Consider the following 26,987-nt stretch of genomic DNA (forward strand, 5'->3'; position numbering starts at 1 on the left):
GATAATTCTGAGGAAGGTGCTGTCTTCTCAGCTCTTCTGTCAGGATGCTGACTAAAACTGTCCGTGTGCAGAAAAACTATATTGTGTTGCTGACAAAGAGCAGCACCAGACAAGCTCAAACATATGAGAGAACATGAAGACAGAACTCCCTAGAGAGCAACAGGAAGCTTTAAATCAAAAGGCCATTATTTTTCTGTGCCCAGTAAGAGACAGGATAGTTTTCATATCTGCTGTAGAACTTCAGCTCTTTATATCAGTTTCTTTATTGGAGGTTTCATCCCTTTGTGAATAGTATGGCTGCTCTCTCTCATGAGGTCTGTGTTCTTTATCAGTAAAACCAGAGATGGTCACTGGTACCATTAGGTACTGCTTGCTGCTCTGTGGCATGTGTGACTGCTTGTGATTGTGGTATCCAGTTAGGATGGGGAAGCAGAACTGTGTCTCACTGGCCTCATCTGTGTACCATTGTGATGGACTGAAACTAGCTTCATTGCTTGGTGTTTGAGTAACACCTGTACACACGTGTTACAGAGATGCACATGGGAACAGCATTCTATGAGGAAGTGGAGTAGAAGAAAGCCCGTAATGGCAGTCAAAGCCGAGGGAGATGAGCTGTGCAGGGTATCAGGGAGAGAGGTATGAAGTCCCTTTCTGGTTCCCATCCTGACAGAGAGAGGGTGCTGAAGGGTGTGGAGGCAGGATGTCTGTTCTCCATGTAGGTCTAGCATCTTTCTCTGTACGTTGCTGCTTTTTGGGTTGATTGGTGAAGGCTGAGACCCAGGTGAGCACATTGGAATATTATTCAGTCTTTGTATGTGATCGCTGGGTTGTAAGGGAGTTTTATTTCTTATACCTCCTGCAGTAGTGATTACAGGTATTGCAAAGGTTCCCTGCCTTGGCTGTTGCCATAAAATAAACACTGCAAGGGATACTTATCCATATGCCTGATTTATCAAAAATGATATCATCTTTCGAAGACATAAAACAAAAATATTGTTTGTGTGAGATGTCCATGACTATTAGAGGCATGGTTCTGTTGCTTTGAGTTTTCACTGGCACAAGGTTGCTGAATTGCTTGAATGCTACACATTTATAGTCCTGAAAAAAATTAAAAAGGTGGTGTTGCTCAAACAAAGCAGAACTGTGTCTGCTCCTCAGGTGCTCAGATGCCTTGAGGCGCATAGTCTTCGGAAGGGAGGTTCTCCAGAAAATTGTTTGTGTTTGTAAAATTTGTCTGAGAATTTAGGCTCCAAAACCAGTATGTATTTGTGGGAAACTTGGCCTTGGTTTCTCAAAGTCTGTCCTCCACTTAGGTAGGCAAACATTTTTATCCCAAATGTTTGTCTCTCAGGAATTCTCTTTTTTGGAGAGATCTTGCTGTCTACTAAGCTACTGGTTGCATGTGGTAGTGCACAAGGTAACTGTTGAGTGGTTAATAGAGGTAGTGTTCATGTCCAAGAAAAATAAAGAAACCTCGGGCTATGTGATGCAATTCCAGTAACCTGAAATGAAACATTGTAAGACACTCTGAAAAATAAGTATTTAATGCATTCAGAACCATTACATTGGACAGTAAATTAATAAGCAGTGACTTCTGGTTATCCCTGATGGCTTGATCTAGCATTGATCTGTAAGTGTGACAGTGGTCAAATTTACTCCTCAGGCTAGTTGGTATGGAAGGGGCTGCAGTGATGGATTCCAGACTTCTTTGTAAATGTGTTAATATAATGCCATGTAAATTTTCACTTTCGTTGTGATAAAGGTGTAGATAAAACTGGCATTTTCAGTGGAATGAGCACATGAGCTGAATGACACAGGAACTTCAAAATGGGTACTAAGTCAGTGAAAGGAAATGTGTCAAAAATTGTGCCAATGAAAACAATCACAGTCTTATTCTTACATCATTGAAGGGTGTATCAGTGTTATGCACCAGTTTTAGTGCAAATTACCTTGACCAGCTGGTTCAAGTTGGTGGGGAGGCTCAGGAGGAGCAGCAGTTTGTTTCATGGTGTAGGATGCTGACTTGCTCAAGGCAGATCTGGAGTGTTCTGACAAAGAGCTAAGAGGGAAGCCTGTGGATATCAGAGAGGGTGGGAAGGAGGAAGACCCTTTCCTCTTCTCTGGAAAAAAACCAGCTTTTAAACAATAACTAATCCTCAGCAGTAGAGATGCTGTCCGTTTCATGTTGAGCAATGGCCTTTAAATACATCCTTGAGAATTAGAAACTGATAGATACATTAAATGCGAAGTAATAACACTGGTGTTAGTGCTTTGCTGTTTTGTTTTTTTTTTCCCTTAAAAAATTGTAGCTAAATCACACAGACGGCATAGTATCTCATTTTTCATAGGCAGAAACCCATGACACTGCTGGAAGGGTAGTGTACAAGCCACTGCACTGTCTTATCACCAGTCATGAGACTCAGGTGTTGACCTGTTACTTAAATCATCTTTTGATTGTGGGAATTCTTGCCACTAACTCAGCCATCTGTGTACTTAATCATAAGGAATCATGTAATAAAAGTCTAGAATGCCATCAAGTGGCTTTTGGTATATCAAAAAAGGACAGTGATATGTGGATTTTTTCCTGATTTTTTCATCAGAATATTAAAGTGAGATGGTTTTGTCTCTCTTTGATATAAAATAGAATTGGAAGTATGTATGCCATACATAAAATTTCTGTTAGTAGCATTTTGAGTGTAAATTGTTGCTATTACCAAGCTGAAGAAAATAGAGGCCATGAAGGAAAACCATAAAACACCAGCATTTTGTTCATTGATCATATTTTCCATTATATTGTTTGTGCTATGGTGTGGAAATACTATTATGACTATAATGCCTTTTTTTTTTCTTAACTGTAAGGAATGAATTCCTGCAGAATGTGTGAGTCTTGCAGGTAATATATATATATCCAGCACAGCGGCTTTAGTATATTTCCATGACATTTTTACTTAAGTTTTTGCACTACTTGTGGGTAATTGGAGGGAAAAAAAAAGAGCAACAAGAGGTTTGATTTTAATGCCTGTTCAGCTAATTGTGCTGATTGTGTGGGTTGAAGATATGCGAGTATGGCAGGCTCCAGTGATCTTTGCAAACTTTTAATTAAAATAAATTGAAGCACAACTGGTAAAAACTTCAATTTTTTTGGTTTTTCCTTCCCTTTTGCTCTCTTTTACTCCTAATATGTTGAAAGACCACAACACTTGCTTCTGGTCTGTCCATATGTTTTAACATAACCTGGTCTTGCAGCTGAAAATTCTGTCAATGTACACTTGTGACTTTTTTTTTTACCTGACTGCTACATTGTATAAAATATTTGCAATATTTGGAGCTACTTTTACTGTGTTTGGCTGAAGAAAGGTAGATAATAGACCCATCAAAGGAATAGTTAAATGGTGTTATGCCTTAAGAAGAATGCGAAGCAGATCTGCTGATGGGTTCTGGAATCCGTGCCCAGCTTCTTGGGTGGTTTTGCTACTCCTGGTTGAAATGTTAGAAAGGGAAAAAACAGCTTCTGTTCTGATGACTGACTTGCAGGATGCAATTTTGATTAGCTAGATCTGCCTTGTTCAGTGAAGTTAACGTGGTTTGACAGGACCTTGATTAGGAAGCGATCATCTCTGTTGATAGTAAACAGTTGGTCACTTTCAGCAGAGGTGGGAATGATGCCCTTTGTCTTGCATGAAGTATGATTTGTGGTTCAAGTTCTGGTTAAATTCAGAAGGAAAGTGTGGGTGGAATGGGAAAGAGTATAGTACCAGGAGTAGAAGTTTATGGTAGACTCCCCAGTCCTCTTAACATTGGGGCTTTATTGTCACTGAGAGACAAAAGAGGGAGAGAGTCACTTTGTCTTTGAAGCACTTGCAGTGTAAAGGGTTGTGAAAGAAAGGTCTGGTTACAAGACATACAGATTAGGATAACTCTGCTCCTTATTTCTCATATTCCTGTAAGATGAATTAAAAATCCAAGTATCAAGGACTACTGATTGGTGGAATACTGTGGAAAGGCAGCTGTGAGCATAATGGGGGGCTGATGAATGAAAGTATTTTTAGAGTTTAAATCTTGATGAGAATTAGCAATAACATTTTGTTGCCATGCAAATGCAGTCTCAATGACAGTATGTCCTGTCCTGTCACTGTAGTAAGAGTGATGTTAAATGTTCTGAAGGTAAAAGGTTGTACTTTGATTTGTTTTGTTTTGTTTTGTTTTGCGTACTGTGAGCTAGTCTCTGTTCCATGGTATAAAGGAGGTAATCCCACATGTGACAGGCTGAAAAAAAATTGGGTGTGTTGTGGAAACACTTATTTCTTCAAAGAATTCTTGAACAAGAAATTAAGCAATGCTTCGTGCCAGAATGTCTGTATGGTTTAATTGTTGAGGGTCTCATTCTGACAGCTTTATGCATGCAGGGGCCCAGCTTCTTGCCTGGTGGTCGTTTTAGCCCCAGGGGTGTTACGGGTGGGTTGAGGGCCCAAGTGATTGAAAAAGTATGTCCCTGCTTAGGCTCAGGAATCTCATCTCTCACTCTGCCAACTGGTTATGGGTCAGTCTTTTGTTATATGACCTAGGAAGAAATAAATATATGTGCTTAATTTCTGTTCACACTGTTGCAAGCTAAACTTTGGCAGTAATTCAGATAGCCAGTGTCAAGCTTGCTAGGACTGAGAAAAATGTAACAAATTAGACCAGATCTGTTGCTTGGATTTACATTCTTGTCCTCCTCATCTGGATGTGGTCTTGATTCAGCTAATAGGCTGAATTAATTGACGTTGCCTCCCACATACCTTGGCTAGAGAGACTACGGGGGAGGTTATATGAAGTATATGAACTCTAGCTGGCTGGGATTTTTGTAAAAGGGAAGACAGTTTTCCATTCTTATGCAATGTTTTCTGGCAAGGCAAATTGTGTCTAGCTCCATCTAGAGCCTGTCGATTCTGTAGTCTCCCTCTGCCTTGTTTTTTTTTTTTTCTTTTTTTTCCCCCACCATGTTTTAATATGGAGCACACTGTTTGGCTCATGTGGGTTTTGAAACAGATGTTGCATATGAGCAATCTCCTGCATCACGGCATGTTAAGCCAGGTAGTAGGCCACTGGGGTAAATTACTGTAGACAGACCTTTCTGCTACATTCAAACTGCATCTCTTCATATGAACCTGACATTTTTTCTTTTTTTATTTAAAGCTGAAAGAAATACTTCTTCTTGCTTACTCTTTCCCTTCTACATTTTTTAAAAAATAGCTAAGAGGAACATTTGCCTTCTATCTTTGCCAAGTTATTTAGTAGAAGAGTGTAAATTAAAGCCATTGTCTTGAAATGTGCTTTTGGAGTAGACTACATACAAGTATAAGAAATTGTAGCATAGTATTTCTTCTGGTCTGCCAGGTAAAGTTTTTCCTTTTTTCTTCCTCTTCTCAAATTTTTACACTTGGGATATTGGTTATAATATAGAAAAAACAGAGGCTCCGGTTTATGCATTAATGTTTCAGTACAGTAGCAGTAAAGGTATTGTAATGAGGAATGTGGGGCTTTTTTCAGATATACTAAAAGTTGTTCTTAGTTTTAGAGTTACACAGTGATCAGATTGAGAAAGAATAGGCCCTGCACACAATCAGAGTTTTCTGACTAGAGTGTGTTCATCAAGAGAATGCAGAATAAGCAGGTATTGGCTAATACAAAGTCCTTAATATTTATCCATCAGTTGGTGGACGAGTGAGTCAGGAGTTAAATTACACACGGCAGAAGATTGGAGAAGAGGCCATGTTCAACCCCCAGCTCATGATCCAGACTCCACAGGAAGATGGTGCTAATGTACTAACAACAGAAGCACTCCGACAGCACCTTGAGTCTGCACTTCAGGCCAGCAGAGTACATGTCTATATGTACAACAGGTGAGGGGAAAATCAAAAATTTTCTTGATCATATGTGGTAGCTGAAAATGGATGTGTGCTTTCCTTAATATGTTTTTAAATAGTTGGCACTTCTGAGCCTTTCCCTTGGGGCTGTGTTTTGATTCGAGTGTCACTGGTTTCTGGTAGCTTGTCACTGTGGCATGATAGCTGTGATAAATTGGCATTTAACAAGTAAGATGGGGGAAGTGGTGTTACGTGAGGCATGCCACAGCATGTGACATTTCTTTAGGTAATGGTATAATGTCTGTGATCTTAAATGTAGAACCTTATGGATAGGATTCTAACATTGAAAATCCTTCCATACTAGAGTTGAATTCACTTGCTAATGTCATAATGAGGTACATAATGGCTGTGAACAGTGGCAGAGGCTAGTGTTCTTCCAATAGTTTGGCTATAAAGGGAAATGCAGATGTGGTAGAAATGTCAGCAGGTGGAATAAGAGCTGTTTAATAACACAGACAACACTGTGCCTTAAAGAGTGTCTGTGGCCGCATATTGATGGTTGGCAGTTGTGTGTTGTCCCACAGAAAAATAATACAGGTGCACCTCAGGAAGGTACCAGCACAGGACTAGGATGTCTCCCTGAAAAATGGTTCTGCCAGGGTTACTACTTACACAGTGATGTGCCTAGGAGTCCTGCCTGTGAGGCACAAAGCTCCCTGTCTTTGCGCAGATCTTTTCAGCACACCCAGCTGGTTCCTCTATGAGCTACTGCTAAGGCTCCAATTATCTTTTACGCAGCTCCTGCCCTAAGTCATTAGAAGCCATGGTAGTGGAAGTTGTAATACAACTGAAATAAGAAGGCTGGAATCTTAATGGTTCATTTGCTTCTGCATGTGTTGGTCCACTGACTATATTTGAGTCCTCTGAGCTGGAGGTGGCTTTTCTCTTACTGGTGTCACCAAGTGATACCTTAAGTCACAAGCAGTCTCATATAAATGAGACTGACAAAAATACAAGATGTATTTTTATCCCATGAACACATGTTGACTATTCTGTATGTACAAAAGCACCTCCCTCCTTATTTTGAATGAGTTTTACAGAGAATAGGGAAACAACTGAATAAAGGCGCTTTTTTTTTGGTGAGGTTTAGTATATCTCTTTTTAATAACATTTGCCTTACTCAATGATTTGCTGCTTGAGCCCAGTGTGTGTATATAAGTCACAGTTTTAAATGTCTGTTATATTTTCAAAATTACTTCTCAGTAATTGTGCAAGAAGAAAATATTTGTCCTTCACTTTTCTTACAGACAGTGGAAATTGGAACATTTGTGTTACAAATCAGGAGAACTCATCACAGAAGCAGGTTACATGGACCAGGTATGTGTAGCAGGCATTTAATTACAAGGTTTGTGTATTTTCATGATTCAGCTTGTGCTGCATTGATTATATTCTCGTGTGACTGTGTTTTTCCTCTTTCTGATTTTGACAGATCATAGAATATCTTTATCCTTGCTTAATTATCACTCCTTTGGACTGCTTCTGGGAGGGAGCAAAGCTACAGTCAGGAACTGCCTATCTATTGTAAGCATGTGTTTTTTGTAACTTTCTGGTCTGAATGTTTCAAATTGTATAACTGTGTACAGTGCTTCAGTTTCATTTCCATTGTTTATTCAGATTATGATTTAACAGGAAAATAAAATATGAAGTGTAGTGTATCTGCATAAAAAATACGCATATTTTTTCATTTAACACAAGGTTTACCTCAATTTAAATCCTCTTTTATTTTTCCTGTGCTGCTAGCATGCAAATTAAAATGTAAATTCTGAGTTGGAGTTTTAAGAATTTTATGCTTTACCTTTTTTTTTATCCCTGGAACAAAGTTGTTTCTGGTGGATTTTTTTTTTTCCTCGTAAAATAAAAAAACATTGGTTGGCTGGGAATTTTAGACCTAAGAAAATGTCTTGGGTTAATTTCCAAGCCTTTCTGAAGAGTGAAGAACAAATCCTTTGCTTCAGAGACCAGTAAAGAAACCATATAGTATCTTTTATAGATGGTTTCTCACAGTTTACGAGTGTGATATTAGATGCCCTGAGTTCTTTAAAGAGCTAATTGTTAATCTGTGCAGGCATTTTCTGTTAATTATGCAAGAGTTAGCATTTGAGTTATTGTTTCTGTCCTGGTTTGCATGTCTCTGCAAAAGCAATTTGCAATGGCCATCTCCTAACCTTTAGTATACAGTTTTAGATGGGGAAATAAGGGGGTTTGTGTTTTCTGGTTGGGAGATTCAGAATAATGACTTAAGCCTGGTTAAGCAGATACAGTGTGGTTTGAACCACAGAATAAGGCAGTCAAAAGCCTTTCTGGTCTGTCAACATCACAAATTCAGAAGTGGGGGGTGGGAGACGTGACAGTGATAGTGGTGACAGCCATGGTAGCAGGAAGGCTTGATGGTTGATAGTCAAGCTGCCAGGGCATTTGAAGGAGCACAGTATTGTTACAGATAAACAAAGATCAGTTATATTGATTGATTACATTTGCAAGATGATTATTAGACTAGCAAGAAGTAATCTGATACTATGAGAAAGGCTTTCTTTCCTCAGTCCCCTCTCTTCTGTCCCTTTCCCCTCCCCCCTAATTCTTTGAAGCAGCAGTTGGCTGCTTTTTTGTTATTTAGGTTCTTGATAATTTGTTTTGCTTTGTTTGTAAGTGAAAGTATTTTTAACTAGTTTTACAAGAACCAAGTACTTTTTTTATTCAAATTATAACTGGGCTTTAAGAAAAGTACATAAACAAATCTAATTAAAGCATGCCTTACATTTTACTAAACAGCTTTACCAGAAAAGGTTTTAACTTGTAGCAGAAAATAACTCAGTTATTTGTTCAAACGTGAATTTTAAAGTATGTTTATTTCAGAACTTCTTTTGTCTTTTTTCTATGTGTCTTTCCCTTCTGGTTGCTCTTGCAGAGGGAAGCCTCCTTTGCAGTGGATCAACTTTGACCCTTTAGAATTCTTGGAAGAGTTAAAGAAAATAAACTACCAAGTGGAGAGCTGGGAAGAAATGCTGAATAAAGCAGAGGTTGGTCATGGTTATATGGATCGACCCTGCCTGAATCCTGCTGATCCCGATTGCCCAATCACAGCTCCCAATAAAAATTCCACCAAAGTAAGTTTGCTTGTCCTTGTGCATGTCTTTTCAAGGGAGGCTGGGGGGTGGGGAAGGTTGGGGGGGAAGGTCAAACAGACCAGAAGAAAGTGCCATTTTCTTCCAAGCAGTATATGGCTTGTACTCTAGCATGATGTCATTTTTCTGTTCCTATTACCACTGTTAGCTCACTGTCATGGATTTTGCCTCCTTGTATGATGCAATGCTTAATCCTGTACATTCAGAGTGAAAGTACAGTTGTCAGCTGTTGCTGTGGCACTGCAGGGATGTGGCATTTCGGCAAACTTGTGCGTCAGACAGACAATAGCCGCTGCTGGAACACAGCTGCTGCTGCACCCCCATGCCATGCAGAAAAGCCTTTCCTCAAGTAGCTCCAATTTTGTTGATTTTTTGTGATGACTTCAAAGTCATAAGACTTGAATTTATATATCCCTTTATCAGTCACATTAGACTTTGGAGAAATTGCCATCTGGTCTACAAGCACCTGTGTGTTTTCTTAGCTTGATTTGTTGAATGCCTTTTTCTAGTAGACTACCCAGATGGTCTTTAACATCCATGATTCTAGTTCACTGAGTGCTGAATTAAGGTATGAATTTATAAAGTTATGAAACCTATTAACTGCTTCTTTGTAACTTTTTCTAGCCTCTTGATGTAGCCCTTGTTTTGAGTGGTGGATGCTATGGACTATCAAGAAAATACATGCATTGGCAAGAGGAGCTGATTATAGGTGGTACAGTCAAGAACAGTTCTGGTAAACTTGTCAGGTAAAAAAAATATTTAAAGAAAATGTCAGTTTTAATTGGTTACGGTTCATTTTTTGGGCCACTGTAGGAGGATGATGCAAACTTTATTGCCCTTCACATGTATTATAAATTTCACTTCAGGGTGACATGTCTCAAGAGAGCAGAATTTAAAAGAGTGCTTTGGCTGTTGTTTAAATGTAAAGTGGTGTCATCATTTCCTGCTTCTCCTCTTAGAATGATGGTGTATGTCAGTCAGAAAGAAAGCTTTTTACTGACAGCTTTGTTGTTTAGAATGTATGTATAAAGCATTGAACAGTCTGTAAAGCACTGAACACCTTTGATCACATTTTGAAATATGATCAAAGGAAAAAGGAAGGAAAATAATGCGAGTAATGTACTAACTCCTTTGACTTCTCTCAGAATTCCAAAATATTCACTGAATGTTTTATTCAGGGTCAATACAGAGAATAGTCTATTTTCATGTCCCTGTGTTGTTAATACAACTTTGAGTAGTAACACAAACTCAAACCCTTTGTTTTAGACTTCTGAACGAAGACATAGAACACTGCACTTTAGTGGGGGAATGAAACTGTGTGATTTACTGTTCTGAAAAATTCAGGCCATACTTAACAACATGAAGCGTAATTTTTTCCAGAGAACTTTTAACCTTTTTAGCTTCACATAACACATTGATAATTCTCTCACGAAAGAGCCAAGTAAGGCATTTCCATTGAAAGAGAAAAAGGTTCCTTCTCTTAGTGACTAATGGTTCCTTCTTATTAACCAATAAGAGCTTCTGAAATTGTTGGATGGAGTTGCCTATTGTGGAAATTGAGGGTGGATTGCCTTTGTGTATTCCCCACAGTTTATTAGGCATGAGGAGTTTAATCTACTTCTCTCCAAGGGGTAAAAAGATCAAGGTCTTAAATGACATTTTGCCAGCATTTACAAGACTTCATAGAAATAACTGTTCCTGTGGCATCCTCACAGCAATCTGTCTTATCAAGCATGAACTTAAGAACAGATTTGTAGGGTTATATTCTTTTTTCCTGAAATTAATCCTACTGAAAATAATGTCAAAACTCTTACTAACTTTAGTGAAAACAGAGTTAGCCTCAATAGCAGTACAACTGCACCAGATACACAGTAGAATAATTATACTCTGTTCAATTTTGATATAAGCATGTGCCCTATAAAGTCAAGAACTCAAGCAAGCTCCTGTTAGAATTGCATTGGCACTTTGTGCCATGAAAATGTTTTTCTGAAAATGCTCAGTTTATGCCTATTTCTCCTCTCTCTTCTCTCCATGTCACAGTGCCCAGGCTTTACAAACCATGTTTCAGTTAATGACCCCTAAGCAAATGTATGAACATTTCAAGGGGTATGAATATGTTTCACATATCAACTGGAACGAGGACAAGGCAGCAGCAATTTTGGAAGCCTGGCAGAGGATGTATGTTGAGGTAAAATTGAAAATAACTTACTATACTGTAAAGTCCTACTAAGGTTCACTGCCTGCTTTTTATAGTATTTCCTTAAGGAATATGCTTAAAACAGAACTGAGCCATTACCTCCCTGTTTTTAAGAGTTCTTTTGGTGGTTGGTTGTTTTTTTGGTTTGGTTTTTTTTCTTTTTTTTTTTTTTTTTGGTTTGGGATCTTTTTGGTTTGTTTGTTTGTTTTTGTTTTGTTTTGTTTTTCCAGTAAGAAGCTGCTTGGCTATTTCTGTATGAGAAGCCATGAAGGTTTTACTTTTTGCTGCCTGGGACACTTTTGTTTAGGTGGGGCTGAGCGCTAGCTGGAATTTAAAAGTTTTTGGTTGGCGATTATTCTAAAGGTGTCTGGAAAATATTAGCCACCCATGGGCTGCTCCCTCAACAGCAGCCCAGGTGAGGAGGCTGTGTGTAAAGGCCTGCCCTCTGTGTCCCAAACCCTGCCCTCCACTGCACTCCTCTGACCTCTGCAAATGGCCAGGCAGGGAGGGGCAGAGACATGGCTGGCCTGGGTTAAGTGCAGAACTGGTACTGCGTTGTGGAGTTACAGGAAGGGGCTCAAGTTAAGTATTTGTAATGAGCTGGGCATGCAGTAGGCTTTCCTGAAGGGCTCAAATTCTGTCTCATAATCAGCAGCTTGCCAGAAAAAAATCAGGAAACACCATCAGTGTTTTGTCGCATCAGCGTAATGTCTTTGTAGAGCATGGGCTTTAGCAGGAACATTCAGGCAAAAAAGATTTGATTTCAGATGTGTGCTGTAGAAGATGGTAATGACTTTTTTTGACTAAATGACTAAAATAAAACAAAAAAATTCTTTATTCACACAAAGTTTTATTTTTCTTTTCATAGGTTGTTCATCAGAGTGTTGCACAAAATTCTACTCAGAAGGTGCTTTCCTTTACTACGACCACCCTGGATGACATCTTGAAGTCATTTTCTGATGTCAGTGCTATCCGAGTTGCTAGTGGCTACTTACTAATGGTAATAAAATAAATCTTTTTAATTTTTTTTGGTAGTAGAGCAAGGCTTAAAAATATACTTTATTGTTACCAGTTTGTAGTCCAGAGTATTTTACAAATATTTAAAGTAGAACCTACAGTTTGTAAACTTTACCTTAGGCTTCTCACGTGTTCCACTTTGTAACCTTTGTGACATATCTATTCTGATTAAAAATTGTGTAAGGATCTGTAGGTGGATGGGGAGAGACAGTTGATACATGAGGATCCATTCTAATATTTTGGTTTTTCCCCCCAAATTCCCCTCCCTGCCTCCTCTCCTTAGCTTGCCTATGCCTGTTTGACGATGCTGCGGTGGGACTGTGCCAAGTCTCAGGGTGCTGTGGGGCTGGCAGGAGTCTTGTTGGTTGCACTCTCTGTGGCTGCAGGATTGGGCCTGTGCTCGTTGATCGGAATTTCCTTTAATGCTGCCACAACTCAGGTATTTAGAAGACACAAGTCTGCTGTTAAATTGCAAGTACTCTGTTAAGGAATGAACACAAGTCAATCTTTGAGAAGTAAAGTACTGAAAAAATATTTTGGCTCTAGATTTTTACTGTTTTCCTATTTCATAGTTTATGCTGTGATAAATTAAATTATCATGCTGACAAGTGATACTGAAGAAAAAACAGGTATTATGTAATCTGTATAATTCTTGTTAGGTTTTTCTGTGTCCCAGTACAAGTGGAGGCATCCTAAGTATCTAAGGAGCTGCAGATTTTTTTTTACATCTGAATATACCAGGATGTTCAAATTCTGAAAATATTTGGAATGTAACTTGAATTATTATCAGATATTTGTCTATCCGAAACTTAAATTACTTCTGGTGAGAGTTTGTGTCTGTTTATGGTATATTTTAAATTCCTCAGCTACATTCCAGAATAAAAGTTAATACCTGTATTGCATCATTTCCATTTTCATTTTACCCTTGGATTTGTGTAGAGTGTAATGTAAAAGTTGCTATAATTAGCCATTTAATGGCTAGCTGCATGGCAGATCATAACACATTCTATTTGGGTGTTTTTTTGTTTCTTTCCCAAGGTTTTGCCTTTTCTTGCTCTTGGAGTTGGTGTAGATGATGTTTTCCTTCTGGCACATGCATTTAGTGAAACAGGACAGAATAAGAGAATTCCGTTTGAGGTAATGACAAAATGGAGATTTGCAGGAAAATAAAACAAAAAGTTTCATATAGGAACAGATACTCATATCCAGAATTAATCAGTGGAGTTGTTGGGTTTTTTTAATACTTTTCCTAGGGTCTAGAAATTCTTATTTCTGTCAAAATACGAAATTATAGCAATACATGTGGTCCTAGAACATTTTTGAATGTTCATATTCTTATTTCCTTTTTTTTTTTTAGTGTCTTAGGTTTATTTTCCCTTGAAATTTTAATTTATAAACTGTTACATAAAGACAAACTTCCATAATCCAAATTCTGCCAAAAATTTCAGTGAAAATTAATGCAAATCTAGGAACAAACTCAAATAGGTGTCTTGACAATGAGATGATAAAATGATTGTAATAAAAGAACACATAGAATAGAAGAGATAAGGGGGAAAGAGAGGGAGGACAGTTACCTTTACTTTTTTTTTATGGCCCTAAAATTATTTTCTGTATTTTTCTCTTGTTTTTATTTTCTGAAGTTTGTTATTGACCATGACATTTCAAAGCATAACATATAACTAATAGGAAATCTAAGGCATCATCACTTTTATGATCCTTTACCTTTATTTATATTTTTAGTCTCAGTCCAAATTTTCACATCCCAAGTACATTCCATTTAAAACTAGTGTATATTTGCTAATTTTGTTTTGTATGAGCAGTCTTCCATGTGCTTTCTCCAGCTGGTTTTGTATTCAGGTAGTGCAACCTCACTCTACAATCTCTGTCTGCTTCATAATAGCCTGTTGGGTTAGGAAAGGGTCATGTGTTTATCTTGATTTCTTGGTGGGTTTTGTGTGTGGTCCCTAGACTTGGTCGAGTTCTTTTTGTTTGTTTTGTTACATATTTTTTCAAGATGTGTGGCTATGTTATGCCTCTCTGCTGTTAATAGATGCTTATTTTGTCTGAAAAATGAGAACACTAAGTGATTCTACTGGTAAAAATTAAATCCTTCTCAACAGCAGATGTATTTGATATATTGTCAGCACTCATTTAGTTTTGTGCTCTGAAGCAAGAATCAATTCTAGTCATGTTTTCTGCCCTCAAAAACTTGAGCAGTTCATCTATGTTCCTACCAAACAGTAAACTTGATATGTAGTTTTCTCACATACCCTGAATTTATATTCAGAATTTAATTGTGATAATTTTTCACTGATACTGTGTTACATCTGTAGGATGACCCCATCATTTGCAGGACATCAGCTTATTCGCCTGACTTTTAAGATGCATCCTTTGTTTTGCAGGACAGAACAGGTGAATGTCTGAAGCGAACAGGAGCAAGTGTAGCCCTTACATCTATCAGCAATGTTACTGCTTTCTTTATGGCTGCCTTAATTCCTATTCCAGCTTTAAGAGCATTTTCGCTCCAAGTAAGTTTATAACCTTTATATCCAAGTAAGCTACCCATTGTTAGCTCTGATGCCCTGTGGAAGTGTGATAATGGTACTTGGTGGTGTCACTGAAGCCTGATTTTGGTGCTCCTGTGGTTCACTGAGCCAGAACTTCACTGCAGCAGTACCACAGACCTGGGCAGTAACAACTGCTGTCAGCTCTCCATTCTCCTGCTCCCTTTTCTCATCCACAGAGCCTCTCACATCCTGCTAGCAGGTGAAATAATACTCTGTCCCACCACAGCTGGGTTGAATGCAGAACCCAAGCTGTATGTAACTAAGAAGAAACAAGTTCCCAGAGGGATTTGTGTTCTAAAGTCAAGAGGAGTAGGCTGCAGTGTAGTGTGTACTGTACTGTTTCTCAGCAGCAATTTAATCCTTTCATTCATGTTTGTCCAGTTTGCTGCTCTTCAAAACTACTAGTGCAATTGCAGCAGTACATATGAATTTGTAATTTTAATAATTGCTGTAGCACTTTTTACTGCCTTACTCACAGTAATTTTAGCAAACTTGGAGAAAGCTTAATAATTGTGTTCTGGATGGGTACAAAGAAAACGTGAATTTTATGTGCTGAACCATGCATTGCTTGCTCTGCCTTCCTCTGTCTTCTTGTATTTGTTTGTGATAATGTACCGTCATAAACATGAAATATTTATGATATTGGAGAAGGATTTTTTCTAAAAGTGAAGACTGAAGAAAGATTTGGAAGTTTCTCCCCTGACACTAGCAATTTATAGCACTGTACTATTTCAGTAGTTATTTTTCTTCTTCTCTGGCCTGGTTCTCCATTGATTTTTATTCTCATTGAGCCCTTGGCTACCCAGAGGAAGCAGGGCTGCAGTTTTTCCTAATACATGTGGCAGTTATTGCTGTTCTCAGAGATTTAAGTATGCCTGCATTAAACTGTAAAATGGTGAACTGCTTGTGATTGCAGTTATGTTACTAATAATACAGAATATGAAAAATACAAAAGCTAAAACCTGAAGCATTAATAATTTGTTTACGTTTCCTTCTCAATAGGCAATTTGATAGAGAATAATAGAGAATGTACAGGCCTCATTGGTTTTCTTTATCATTTAGCAGATGCCTGTGGCAACTAAACCTAGATGTTTAGCCTTGAATAGTAAGCAGTGTCTAGCTCTGCTGATTTGCCAAAACCTAGATGTCTCTTCTTACAGATCATATGATCATATGTTTTATTTTATAGAATCACAGAATAGCTTGAGTTGCAACACACCTTTTGAAGGTCATCTAGCCCAACCCTGTCCCCTACACCCTGAGCAGAGACATCTTTAATTAGATTTCTCTGGGCAACTTGTTCCAGTGTTTTCCTACCCAAATTTTTAAAAAACACTTCTTTCTTATATCTAATTGAAATTTACCGTCTTTCAGTTTAAAGTCATTCCTCTTGTTTTGTCCCTACATGCCCTTGTGAAAAGCCCTTCTCCAACCTCCTTGTAGCCCCCCTTTAGGTACTGGGAGGCTTCTGTAAGGTCTCTTCAGAAATTTCTCTTCTTCACGCTGAGTAATCCAAATTCTCTCAGCCTTTTATCACATGAGAGGTGTTCAGTCCCTCAAATCACCTTTGTGACTCTTCTCTGGACTCACTCCAACAGGTCCATGTCCTTCCTGTGCTGTGCTGTGCTCCCATGTCCTGTGCTGGGAGCCCAGAGCTGGATGCAGGTTCCAGGTGGGCTCTCCCCAGAGCAGAGCAGAGCAGAGCAGAGGGGCAGAATCCCCTCCCTCCCCTGCTGCCCACGCTGCTCTGGATGCAGCCCAAGACACGTTTGGCTCTCTGGGCCGGGAGTGCCCATGGCTGGGTCATGTCCAGCCTCTCACCCACCAGCACGCCCAAGCCCTTCTGGGCAGGGCTGCTCTGCATCTGTTCATCCCCAGCCTGACCTGATACCATAATACAAGTGCAGGTGCAGGACTGTTGGAATCCATAAGGTTAGAGGGTTTTTAGGAAATGGTTAAAAAAGTATAGGCCTCAGACTGAAGTTTTGTTAGCGTTGCAAATGCAAGCAGAAAAGTTTCCCATGCAAGCAGAAAAGTTTCCCAAGCAGTAGACATGACAAATAACAATAGATCTCTGTAGAATTGGTTTTAGGATGGCAACAAGGTTATTTAATGTATATCTTTAGAAGGTTAGCATGAATAGAGCTCTGTTCATTGTCTCTTATGAACCAGTCTTTGTTTTAGCTACGATTACGTATACTTTGTGGGATTGGATAGAATGCTTGTCAATATGTGTTTTCTGTGTGTGATTGGCTGAACTCTAGATTGAGATGATTTTATGTATTGCTGTATGAGCCCTCCTGGGAGAGACATTTTTTGGGGTGGATCAGTGAGCTTTCATGTCTCCTTTTTGTATTATGAGACTGATGTGCTGGAAATAAAATCAAAAATCTCTTCACTGGTCTGTTTACAATGTTGTCCATACTGGACATTTTGCCGCGGCCTAGTGGGTTCCTTTTTTAAGACGTGGGTTTCTGACACAATTGGACTTATATCTACCCATCCCCCGACACAGGACCATGCACTTGGCTTTGTTAATCCTCATGACATTTGCATAGTAAAGACTAAACTTTATACATGAAATACTTTTGGTAGTATATCACTTCTTCCACTCGAAGAAGTTATTTATGTCTCTTAAGTCTGTGTCCCAGTTTCAAATATTTGACAGGTACCTTCAGCAGCTAACAGGATCCTGGAGGTCATCAGACTGTAGTACCTGCTCTAAAGAAGTTGCATCAGCCTAAATACATTTCATAAAGAAATATTCAACACAAATCGGCCATTTTGTTGTAATCCCATTGCTGAGTTGTTGAGTGTGATCCACCAATATTAATTCTCTCTTATCTGATCAAATTTTGCTCATTTTTTTACATGTTTTCACTCATCAAAGTCAGAATGTGACAGGTTGTCTTTGGAACATATGTGGAGACAACAGCTGTAGTCTGTAATTGGTAGTATAATCAGCTAACTTACATATACCTGTCCTAAAGTAATTTATTTTTGCCTATTGCCATGCTACAGACTCAGTCACTGAAAGTTTAAAATAAAGTCTGCATAGCAAAATGACAAACAAAAAGCTTCCAGTGAGATTTCAACATGCTGTATTATTGTATGAACATGTTGATATTATTCAGAATAAAAACATCGTCGTCTTTTATAAGGCAGTGATTAATACGGAATTTATGTGTAGGAACCCACATGAGTGTCCAGAAATTAGGGTTTGAATTACCCAAACTTTTCTCACTTGGTAATTTCTCTTTGCTAGAATACAGTAGCCCTGTATATAAGAGGTGAAACGTGCAAAGGAGGAGCAGTGGGCAATTTATATTCATTGATATATGCAGAGCTGCATATATGACTGATACACTTATAAGTTAGCAGCCACTAAAATGAAATCCTTTGTTGTTAGGAAGGAACATCTATTAGTTGCTTTGCCTAGCTTCACAAGGTAAAATCAAAATCAGGTGATGCTTTGATCTCAGTACTTGGAATCAGGGAATCATGGCAATTTTGGTGGGTGGTCTGTATTTTTGTATGGATTTCTTTATTTACAGTCTCCTTCTTCTCTCTCCCTCTTACTCAGACTTGTTTAAACAAGAAGTCCTTGCTGTCTTTGATGGTTTCCTAGCAAGACTTAAAAAGCAATAAAATACTGCTGCATTTACTTTTCACAGATACTTCCACCTTCTCATCTAGATAATGAATTTTTAACAGAGGGGCTTGAAAAAGAAGGATTGCTCTTGACCTTGTTTTGCTCTTCATTCACTTTTCTTAAGACATTACAAGGTAATTGTCAACCTTTGCATGATTTTGAGGCCCAGTATTGGTAAAATAACCTGGCTGTTGAGGGAGAATAAATAATTTCCTGCATCTGTAAGATAAACTAGTTAGAAACTCATGTTTTGCACATCAGTGCCTTCTTCTGTCTTAGCTTCTGTCATATTCTGCCAGATAAAGCAGTTCATTGATACCTCTGAGCTGGTTATTTACTTTATGGAGCTTGAACACTGCAAGTCTGATGGGGTCTTAAGAGTCTGCTAGGGTTAGCTCTTTGCAAAACTTAAAAAGTGGAATTTAGTTCTTTTGAAAGTGAGATCTTTGAAGTTAATTACATGCACAAGTAGGGACTGTTTTAGTTCTTTCCCTGTTCTATTTTTTTTTTAATTTGTTAATCTTATTGGCCCCCTTTTTAAGCAGTTTTAGGGCTTTGAGATCACTGAATATGACCTAAATACTCAGTCATAAGAATCATCTCTAAGAGTGCTCAAGACACTAAAGTAGTAGCTCCTGAATTTCAGACGTGTTTTGTTTCTTAAAATGGTGGTGAAGGAAGAGGTTATTGGAGAAATCCACTGAAAGTTTTGAAGCTTGCAATAGGAATGTCTTAAGAACAGCCTTTTGTTTTGAGTATAAGTGAAGGAAGTCATGGTGGAGTCTAACTACCTCTGGGCTGTATTATTTCCTAAGACAGATTATTCAGAGACTGTCACACAGTAAACTCTGCCCAGGAAAGATAAGGTAAAAAAATTTATCAACCTCTTCTGTCTTACATCAGAAACTGCTTTCCCCAACAGCAGAGGAGTGGTGTGGATCCACTAATAAGCAGAGGTGGAACTTTTCCCAAGGAGTGTTAGAAATAACTTTTTCCCTCACCACAAGAATGACAAGTTTTTTTCCTAAATGCAGAAGTCCATTACCAGGTGGCAGTGGTGGGTTTCTGGAGGGAAAGAAAATATGCTTTTAAGCTCTTTCCATTATCTTACTCTGCTGAAGTGGTTCATCCCCCACCTTTATCCACACCATTTACCTTTCCCTGCCCCTGACATGAGAATTTAACAAGCAGAATTAAAGCCTAAGGGAAAAGGGGGCAGGGGACGAGGATCTGAGCCTGTACCATATCAGGAGGGAGTTGCAGATAGAGAGCAGTAGGGTGGAAGTTTTCCTGACAGACCTCCTCATCTGTTCATCACCTCTGGCTATACAGCACACCCGGTCTCCTTGGGTGGGCTGCCAGGAATGGCACATAGCAGCACATACTTCAGCGGGGCCCCAGCACATACCTACCAGCTTGGCTCCCTGCTCCCTTGCTGCCTCCAGCACAGACTGCCATTCTTCTGTCTCCGTTAACAGTTGCAGCAGCAATAATATTTTTAAGCTGTGCATTATGAAAAGATACAAAATCTGTAGCATGTTTCTCAGGAAGTGACCAACATAATTTTTGCATGATTAATGGAATTTTTTTACTGCTCTCTGATCTCATTTCACTGAATGCCTTCATTTTACACCCTTGAGTAGGTCCCATTTTATTCTTCCTAGGCTAATCTTACTTTCACTGATTTCCCAAGGAAAAGGTCTGAGGCCTTTTTCTATCACATTTGGTCTCCAAAGGTGCGAGAGAAGATGCCCTGTTCTTAGAAATCCTAAGCATGCTTTCAGCCTGGGCGCTGTCTGTACTTAGGAAGCTCAGCTGCCACAGTTCCTTGTTGTCTTTACAGATTGTGGCTGCTGTCAGGACCTCAGTGCTTGTACTTCCCTATTCTGCAGCACTGTGTGTATGAATGGCATTGGGAGGGCAGCAGTGGTAGATGCATCAGGGCAGGGACTGAATCACTCTTCAGTAATTCATCCTTTCCTCTCCTTATCAAGTCAGAGGGTGGGGTTTCTTTGATGGGACAATGTATTAGAATTTGTACAAGAACTCAGTTGTGAAAGCTGAGAACAGCTAATCCTTGTAACACTGAGTTAAGGTGGGTGAGATCGAGCGTGCAATATATAGGTAGTGCAACATTAAGCACTAGGAATCTATTAAAATTAAAATCAGAACAGAGATTGTTTTGAAATATCTTACTTGCAGGGCAGTTAGTACATCAGCACTAGGATGGCACAGTGGAAAATCTAGTTGTTCTAAAAAGAGATGTAAGTAGTCAGATTTACTGTGTGTTGTTGGATTAGTTTTGATGCTTCCTAAAAAAAATCAAATGTCAATATACCTATCCTTAATGGCATCTCTACCACACAGTTAAGTATTACTTTTCAGATTCAATAATATTGGTGATTCAAGGATGTTGAGGTCTAGAAAGGGAACTGATATGGCATGAAGTATTTGCAGTTTATAGAGCAGAAACAGAGGACTTCTGTTAGTTTTTCAGCCATGCTGAGAGGAGTAAGAATTATTGACTCAGACCTCAGCTATTTTTTCCAAATCTCAGTAAATCTTAGCTGATCCTTGATACAAGATCTTAGTTAGGCACAACTAATTATTCATTTTATATGGGTGATTCAACCTCTTTTTGGTTTAGCACCAGCAAAGAAAGCAATTGTAAGAACGAGGTCCAACAAACACCTTTCTTTCAACAGCAGCCATTTGTTTTTCTGACAGATTGAATTAATTCTAGAACAGATCAAAAGCAAGTCACTTAAAGTCTTTAGTGATTTTAAAGTTTTAAAGTCTTGGCTATGACCTTGCATACCTTTCTGTGTGAATATTTATAAATCATTAAATAATCATTGGCTCTTTTCTTGCAAAGATGACTAAATACTAATTTGGCTTCAAGTACCAGGTAAATTTTGTTTTAGTAGCCATGTCTGCAGACAACCAGCAGTACTAAAATCTTAGTTCAAGCAGGCTGGAGGTCAGGAAAAAGAAACAGCAATAAAACCAGCTTTTGTACGCACTATATTTATGATTGAAATTACTAGAAAATATTTACATAACTAGTCAATTCTGTCATTTTAAGAACAGTAAAAACAATATCTAAGCTTTTTATTATATTCTGACTATTTCAAAACTGTAAAAATCATTCAAAGTGTTATTACTTTGATTTTTGCAGATAAATTTGTTTGTACTGCCAGTTTTGAGGTCTGATCCCTCAAGATCAAAAGAAACCATATATTTCTTTTGGGAAAAAGGACATCACATTTATATTGGGTCATTTTTGTAGCCCAGCTTTTGCTGCTCTTTAAGAATGTATTAACCCAAGTAGCCATTATTTCAGAAGTCACAGGTGGAGGAACTTGACAGTTTATATATAGATAGCTGGTCTATCTATATATATGAAACTGGGCTAGCATTGCGATTGCTGCTTACCAAATAGGTAAAACATAAGGCTTTCAAAGGGTTTTTTCTTTTCATTGGTTGGTGGCTGAAATTTTTTTTTCCCAGTGTTTCTCCTACTCTTACAACCCTCTTCCAGTTCCCAGTGCCCAGCTTTCCCTTTGTGATGGGTAGGGCTCCTAACAATTCTGCATTACAAATAAATGCTATCAATAATAATGATAGATGCTGCGCCACATATGTTTATGGAAATTCTCTGGGAATCTCTGTGTGGGAAAGGGTTTGGAGTATGGTTTGAAAGGGGGTGGGCGGGGAGGTTGTTTTTTTCATTATGTGATACTTGCTTTACAAATTAAATCAAGTATTCTTGTTCCAATTTAAGACTCATTTTGGTAGACTGGCTTATAAATCAAGCTCTGTTAAACACAGACATATTAATACATATATTTGCTGTGTGGTGTTGATTTAGTTTTGATTATACTTAAAAACTAATCCCTGATAAACTCAAAATATTGCTCTTTCTTGGCTAAACTTTTAAGTAAGACTATCAAGTGCACAGTATTTCACTAAGGTGATAGTTTTTTAAAATTTACTGAGATCTAATTCTCTGATTTAATAACATGCTTTAATATTATTGTGATACTTAAATTGCTTCAGATCCCATAAATGTAAGACCTTCAGTTCTAGTTTCAGGTTATCTTCCATTTTATTTTGCTTTGAGACTCTAAATATGTCAGAGTTTTATGTAAAAATATGATTATTGAGTCAACAGGCTGTTTTTCCCCTTTAAAAATAATCACCACATATCCAGGCACAGGTGTGTTATAATAATACGAGGTTGAGTATTAAATTAATTCATCACAATTGTCCTTCCATAATGAAATGGGAAAATATAATCTCTCAGTTTGCTCAGGCAAAAGCTTGAAAGCATCAGATGGATTGCAATGGTAAATAGGGATGAGAATTGAAAGGGATTTTTATGCTTTGTAAAGCTGATGCCCTAGATGAAGTTTAGCAGCGTTACTTATCCTGTGATTGTCTCTAGGCAGCTGTTGTGGTGGTGTTCAATTTTGCTATGGTTCTGCTGATTTTTCCTGCTATCCTGAGCATGGACCTTTACCGTCGGGAGGACAGGAGACTGGACATATTTTGCTGTTTTACAAGGTGAGAGTTAGCAGCAGCTTTGTCCTCTCTGTGGTCACCAATCAGTGCATCCATTTCTTGTCAAGTGTGGGAGTTCTTCACTAAAGTGGGATCAGCATGTTTTTGTTACCATTTCATTGCTAGTGACTGGCTTACATTTGCTACCTTGTTTTTTACCTGCCTGAAGGGAAAAGCTGAAGTACATCTGTCTCCCTCTCTTCCCCCATACCCCCTTTCCCCCACACTTTGCCCTTCATTTCTATATATGTTCATTTTGACTGTTGGAGAACAACTTTCTGAAAGCAGATGAAAGACCCTCTATTTAGGAATATCTTGAAGTATTTTAGAAGGTTTTGACTTACCGCAAGGTGTCCGGTGCCAGTACTAGCTAATCTTGGAAAGGTGTACATAACTCAGGATACTGAGAAGCCTGACTTACAGTAAATCATGATATGTTAAATTTTATGCATTTATGCCTTTAAACTTAAATAAATAAACTGTGAAATTACTTCCCCTTAGGGGAGTTTTTCATAGCACTATAAGGAATATTCACTACCATTACAGGATAATGCTTGATAGAGTGTCCTTTGTGGCTGCAGTAGTAATACAGAATGGTAATACTGCCATTCTAAAGCACGTACAAACATACTCTCACCTGATACACAGCCAACTCTGAGCCTATAATGGGGGTTAGGAGTCTGCTGTCGTCGCTGGAGCCACTGCTTGGAAACCAAACATCTTTTCTACCTTAGTTTTTGCTTTTGACTGCAATGAAGAGGATGAGCTACACTTCTACACATGTACTCATACTGTCATAACCAAGGTGTAGAGAATCTTCATTGGGACATTTTAACCCTTTACATGCATCCAGGACCCAATAGTTTAATGTCAGAGGAAGAAAACATTTTACTAAATTTGTCTCTGAGATAATGGTTAAAACAGAGAGTGGATCCCAAGCTATTTCTTATTCAGTCATAGTTCCAGAGAACAGCTGAATGTATTAGGGTATTGGAGCCCTGATTCTCAGGAATTCAGGACACTCCAAAGCTGCACCAAATGTGGATCAGAATTCAGCACCTTTGCATCTGAAGAAATGCAGTTAGTGAGAGCTTGCTTTGATTAGGTAGGCAACATTCTGAATTCCTCTAATTTTTGTAGGATTTGTGCACTTGATGAAAAATATTTGATACTGTTTAGTATTGTCCATTTGTCATTTCTCATGTACAGGAATAGGCTTGTCTCTGATAATTATATTTTTTTAATATAAACTAGGTAACTGCTAGGGTCTTGCATAGACTAAAATAAAGGGAATACTTCAATTACTTCTGTGGTTTTGTCTCTTCATATGGCCATCCTTCCTAGAAATTAATCCTTTCATTAATACTTTAACGTTTTCCTGATTTATAAAATATTCATTCAGTATATGGCAAATCATTTCAACCTGCCTCCCAAAAGTCTGAGATCTTATCCAGAATGCTCAAATATCATTTAACAGTTACTTCATTTCTTCTAAACACAAGAACTAGCTATGTCATGCATTTCCCTCTTCATCTAAATATCTTAATTCTCAGTGTGGGTACAGAGATGCAGACTCACAGACTTAGTGTGCATTCAGACTGTACAACTACCTGATGAGCATGTGTAATTATTGGAGTGATATGTATACATGTCAATGTCTTCAGACAGATGCTGTTTCCTTCTTCCTGAAGGACAAGAAATTAGCACGTATTCTCAGGAGCTTACACTATGAACCATAGCTAAGAGATGTTTCCTAAATGCACAGAATACAATTAATATCTAAGTGGTTGGTACACGTAATTAGTGTAAACTGTCCGGTAGAAGTAGAAAAGAATCTCAGATGAAAGCATGTTATCCTATCTAGCCCGATTAAAATAAGGATCTGTCTCAATGCGATCAGATGGCTTTTTCTTCTCTTACAGCCCGTGTGTCACTAGAGTGATTCAGGTTGAGCCTCAAGCGTATGCAGAAAATGACAATACCTGCTACAGTCCTCCACCCCCGTACAGCAGCCACAGTTTTGCACATGAAACCCAGATTACAATGCAGTCCACAGTGCAGCTGCGCACAGAATATGATCCTCACACGCAGGTGTACTACACCACAGCAGAGCCCCGCTCAGAAATATCTGTGCAGCCAGTGACAGTGACACAAGATAACCTGAGCTGCCAGAGCCCAGAAAGCACAAGCTCGACGAGGGATTTGCTTTCCCAATTCTCAGACTCCAGTATACATTGCCTTGAGCAACCCTGTACAAAGTGGACACTCTCATCTTTTGCAGAAAAGCATTATGCTCCATTCCTCCTAAAACCAAAAGCTAAGGTAATCGGGGGAACTATTTACCTGGGTTTCAAAATTAGATTTCTGCCTTGCCCGGTTTTAAAAAAATATCCTAGCAATGGTTTTAAATATAAGGAATAAATACAGCTCTTGTGAAATAACAGTTTTTAATAATTTACAGCTGGTTTCTTATTTTATAAGTTTTATCTTGCAAGTGCTATGGACACATATTTAAAATATACATTAGAAGTGAAGGTGCTGCTGACTTTGAGTAACATAAGCTTGTGAACAGTGAAATTAATGTCACTTTCAAACTGTACTACAATAGAAATTTCTCATCCATGATGCAGAGCCCCTTCAAGGAAGAACAAATGACTTTAGTCTTGTAGTATGTACATGCATGAAAAAACACCAGAAAAATAAAAGCTTGAAAGTACTGATGGATGTTAATTTTGAATTTGGCTCTGTAATATGACATTATGAATTATTAGTTCCTTTGGAAGCCTAAAACCAAATACATCTCTGTTCTCTGTTGCAGATTGTGGTTATTTTTCTTTTTCTGGGTTTACTTGGGCTCAGCCTTTATGGAACTACCCGGGTAAGAGATGGACTAGATCTCACAGACATTGTACCACGGGAAACACGGGAATACGACTTTATTGCTGCACAGTTCAAGTACTTTTCATTCTACAACATGTATATTGTGACACAGAAAGCAGACTATCCAAATGTCCAGCAGTTACTTTATGAACTTCACAGAAGTTTCAGCAACGTGGCATATGTTTTGTTGGAAGAGGATAGGCAGCTCCCCAAAATGTGGTTGCACTACTTTCGAGACTGGCTGCAAGGTAAGAGAGCGTTACAGAAACTTTTCCTAGTTTGTTTTGCTCAGAAAGAGCAGTTGTTCATAGTGGTATTGCTGTAATTCAGTCACACAGTTAAAGGCTCTGAGCAGTAGGGAGAATGCCTAGGTGCTGCTTTGAACCCATGTGTGGGCCCACTCTTTGTCAGTTATTTTCTTTGTGTTTAAGTTTACTCCCTACTAAGACAGTTATGAAGCTTTAAGGGATTATATCCATGCCAGTCATGTGTAAGCAATTGATGAGGCGTTATGCATTATGGCCGAATATGGCCCTGTGTCTTGGGTAAATAAATATTTGGTGAGTGTTTTCAGATCAGTGAATGAAAAATCCCTATCTGGTGATGTATTCTGACACAGACTTAACTTTCAGCTCTTGAGTGATCTTGTTGGCTACTGCTGGCATGAAGAAAACTCAGTGTGGCTTGTGTGTTTTATTGGGCTAGGAACTTACTGCATAGTCCAGGTTTCTAATCAGCTACACTCACCCTTTCTGTGGTGCTGCTTTTCTGTGCTGAAGTGTAACAGGGTGGGAAAAAACAAGAGAAGGCATGGCCTTTCAGGTACTATGATAATAATTATATTGAAACCAAGTAATTGAATATTGAAGATACTTTAACAGCCAACATACCCTGCCCAGGATTGCTTTGATCCTATCTATATCTTTTTATTGGGAGAATTTGTAGGAAGTGTTTGCAAAAAAAAAAAAATTGTGCCGACCTGGTGAGACTGTAAATTTCTGTGAATTTTAAAATTAATTGTGTACAGATGACCACTGCAGCCTGTGATTCTTAGAGAACATATAAGTAACTGTCAGTATC

General features: G+C 38.5%; 1 protein-coding gene across 4 annotated transcripts in view; it reads left to right on the forward strand.

The window, feature by feature from the left end:
- The window catches only part of PTCH1 (patched 1), a 71,634-nt gene that overhangs the window by 23,735 nt on the left and 20,912 nt on the right, over window positions 1–26,987 (forward strand). For 3 of the 4 annotated variants that reach the window (XM_054282368.1, XM_054282349.1, XM_054282376.1), the window contains exons 3-15: window positions 5,696–5,885; window positions 7,157–7,226; window positions 7,339–7,430; window positions 8,815–9,013; window positions 9,656–9,777; window positions 11,072–11,219; window positions 12,097–12,228; window positions 12,529–12,684; window positions 13,284–13,382; window positions 14,648–14,773; window positions 22,912–23,030; window positions 24,950–25,349; window positions 25,846–26,155. In XM_054282368.1, the coding sequence (XP_054138343.1) occupies window positions 5,696–5,885; window positions 7,157–7,226; window positions 7,339–7,430; window positions 8,815–9,013; window positions 9,656–9,777; window positions 11,072–11,219; window positions 12,097–12,228; window positions 12,529–12,684; window positions 13,284–13,382; window positions 14,648–14,773; window positions 22,912–23,030; window positions 24,950–25,349; window positions 25,846–26,155 (2,163 nt within the window). The remainder of the gene's footprint in view (window positions 1–5,695; window positions 5,886–7,156; window positions 7,227–7,338; window positions 7,431–8,814; window positions 9,014–9,655; window positions 9,778–11,071; window positions 11,220–12,096; window positions 12,229–12,528; window positions 12,685–13,283; window positions 13,383–14,647; window positions 14,774–22,911; window positions 23,031–24,949; window positions 25,350–25,845; window positions 26,156–26,987) is intronic. The other variant, XM_054282358.1, reaches the window with a different exon arrangement.

Source organism: Melozone crissalis, unplaced genomic scaffold (assembly GCF_028551555.1).
Source record: "Melozone crissalis strain CALT ecotype California unplaced genomic scaffold, PUWL_Pcris_2 ptg000005l_1, whole genome shotgun sequence".
Lineage (NCBI taxonomy): Eukaryota > Metazoa > Chordata > Aves > Passeriformes > Passerellidae > Melozone > Melozone crissalis.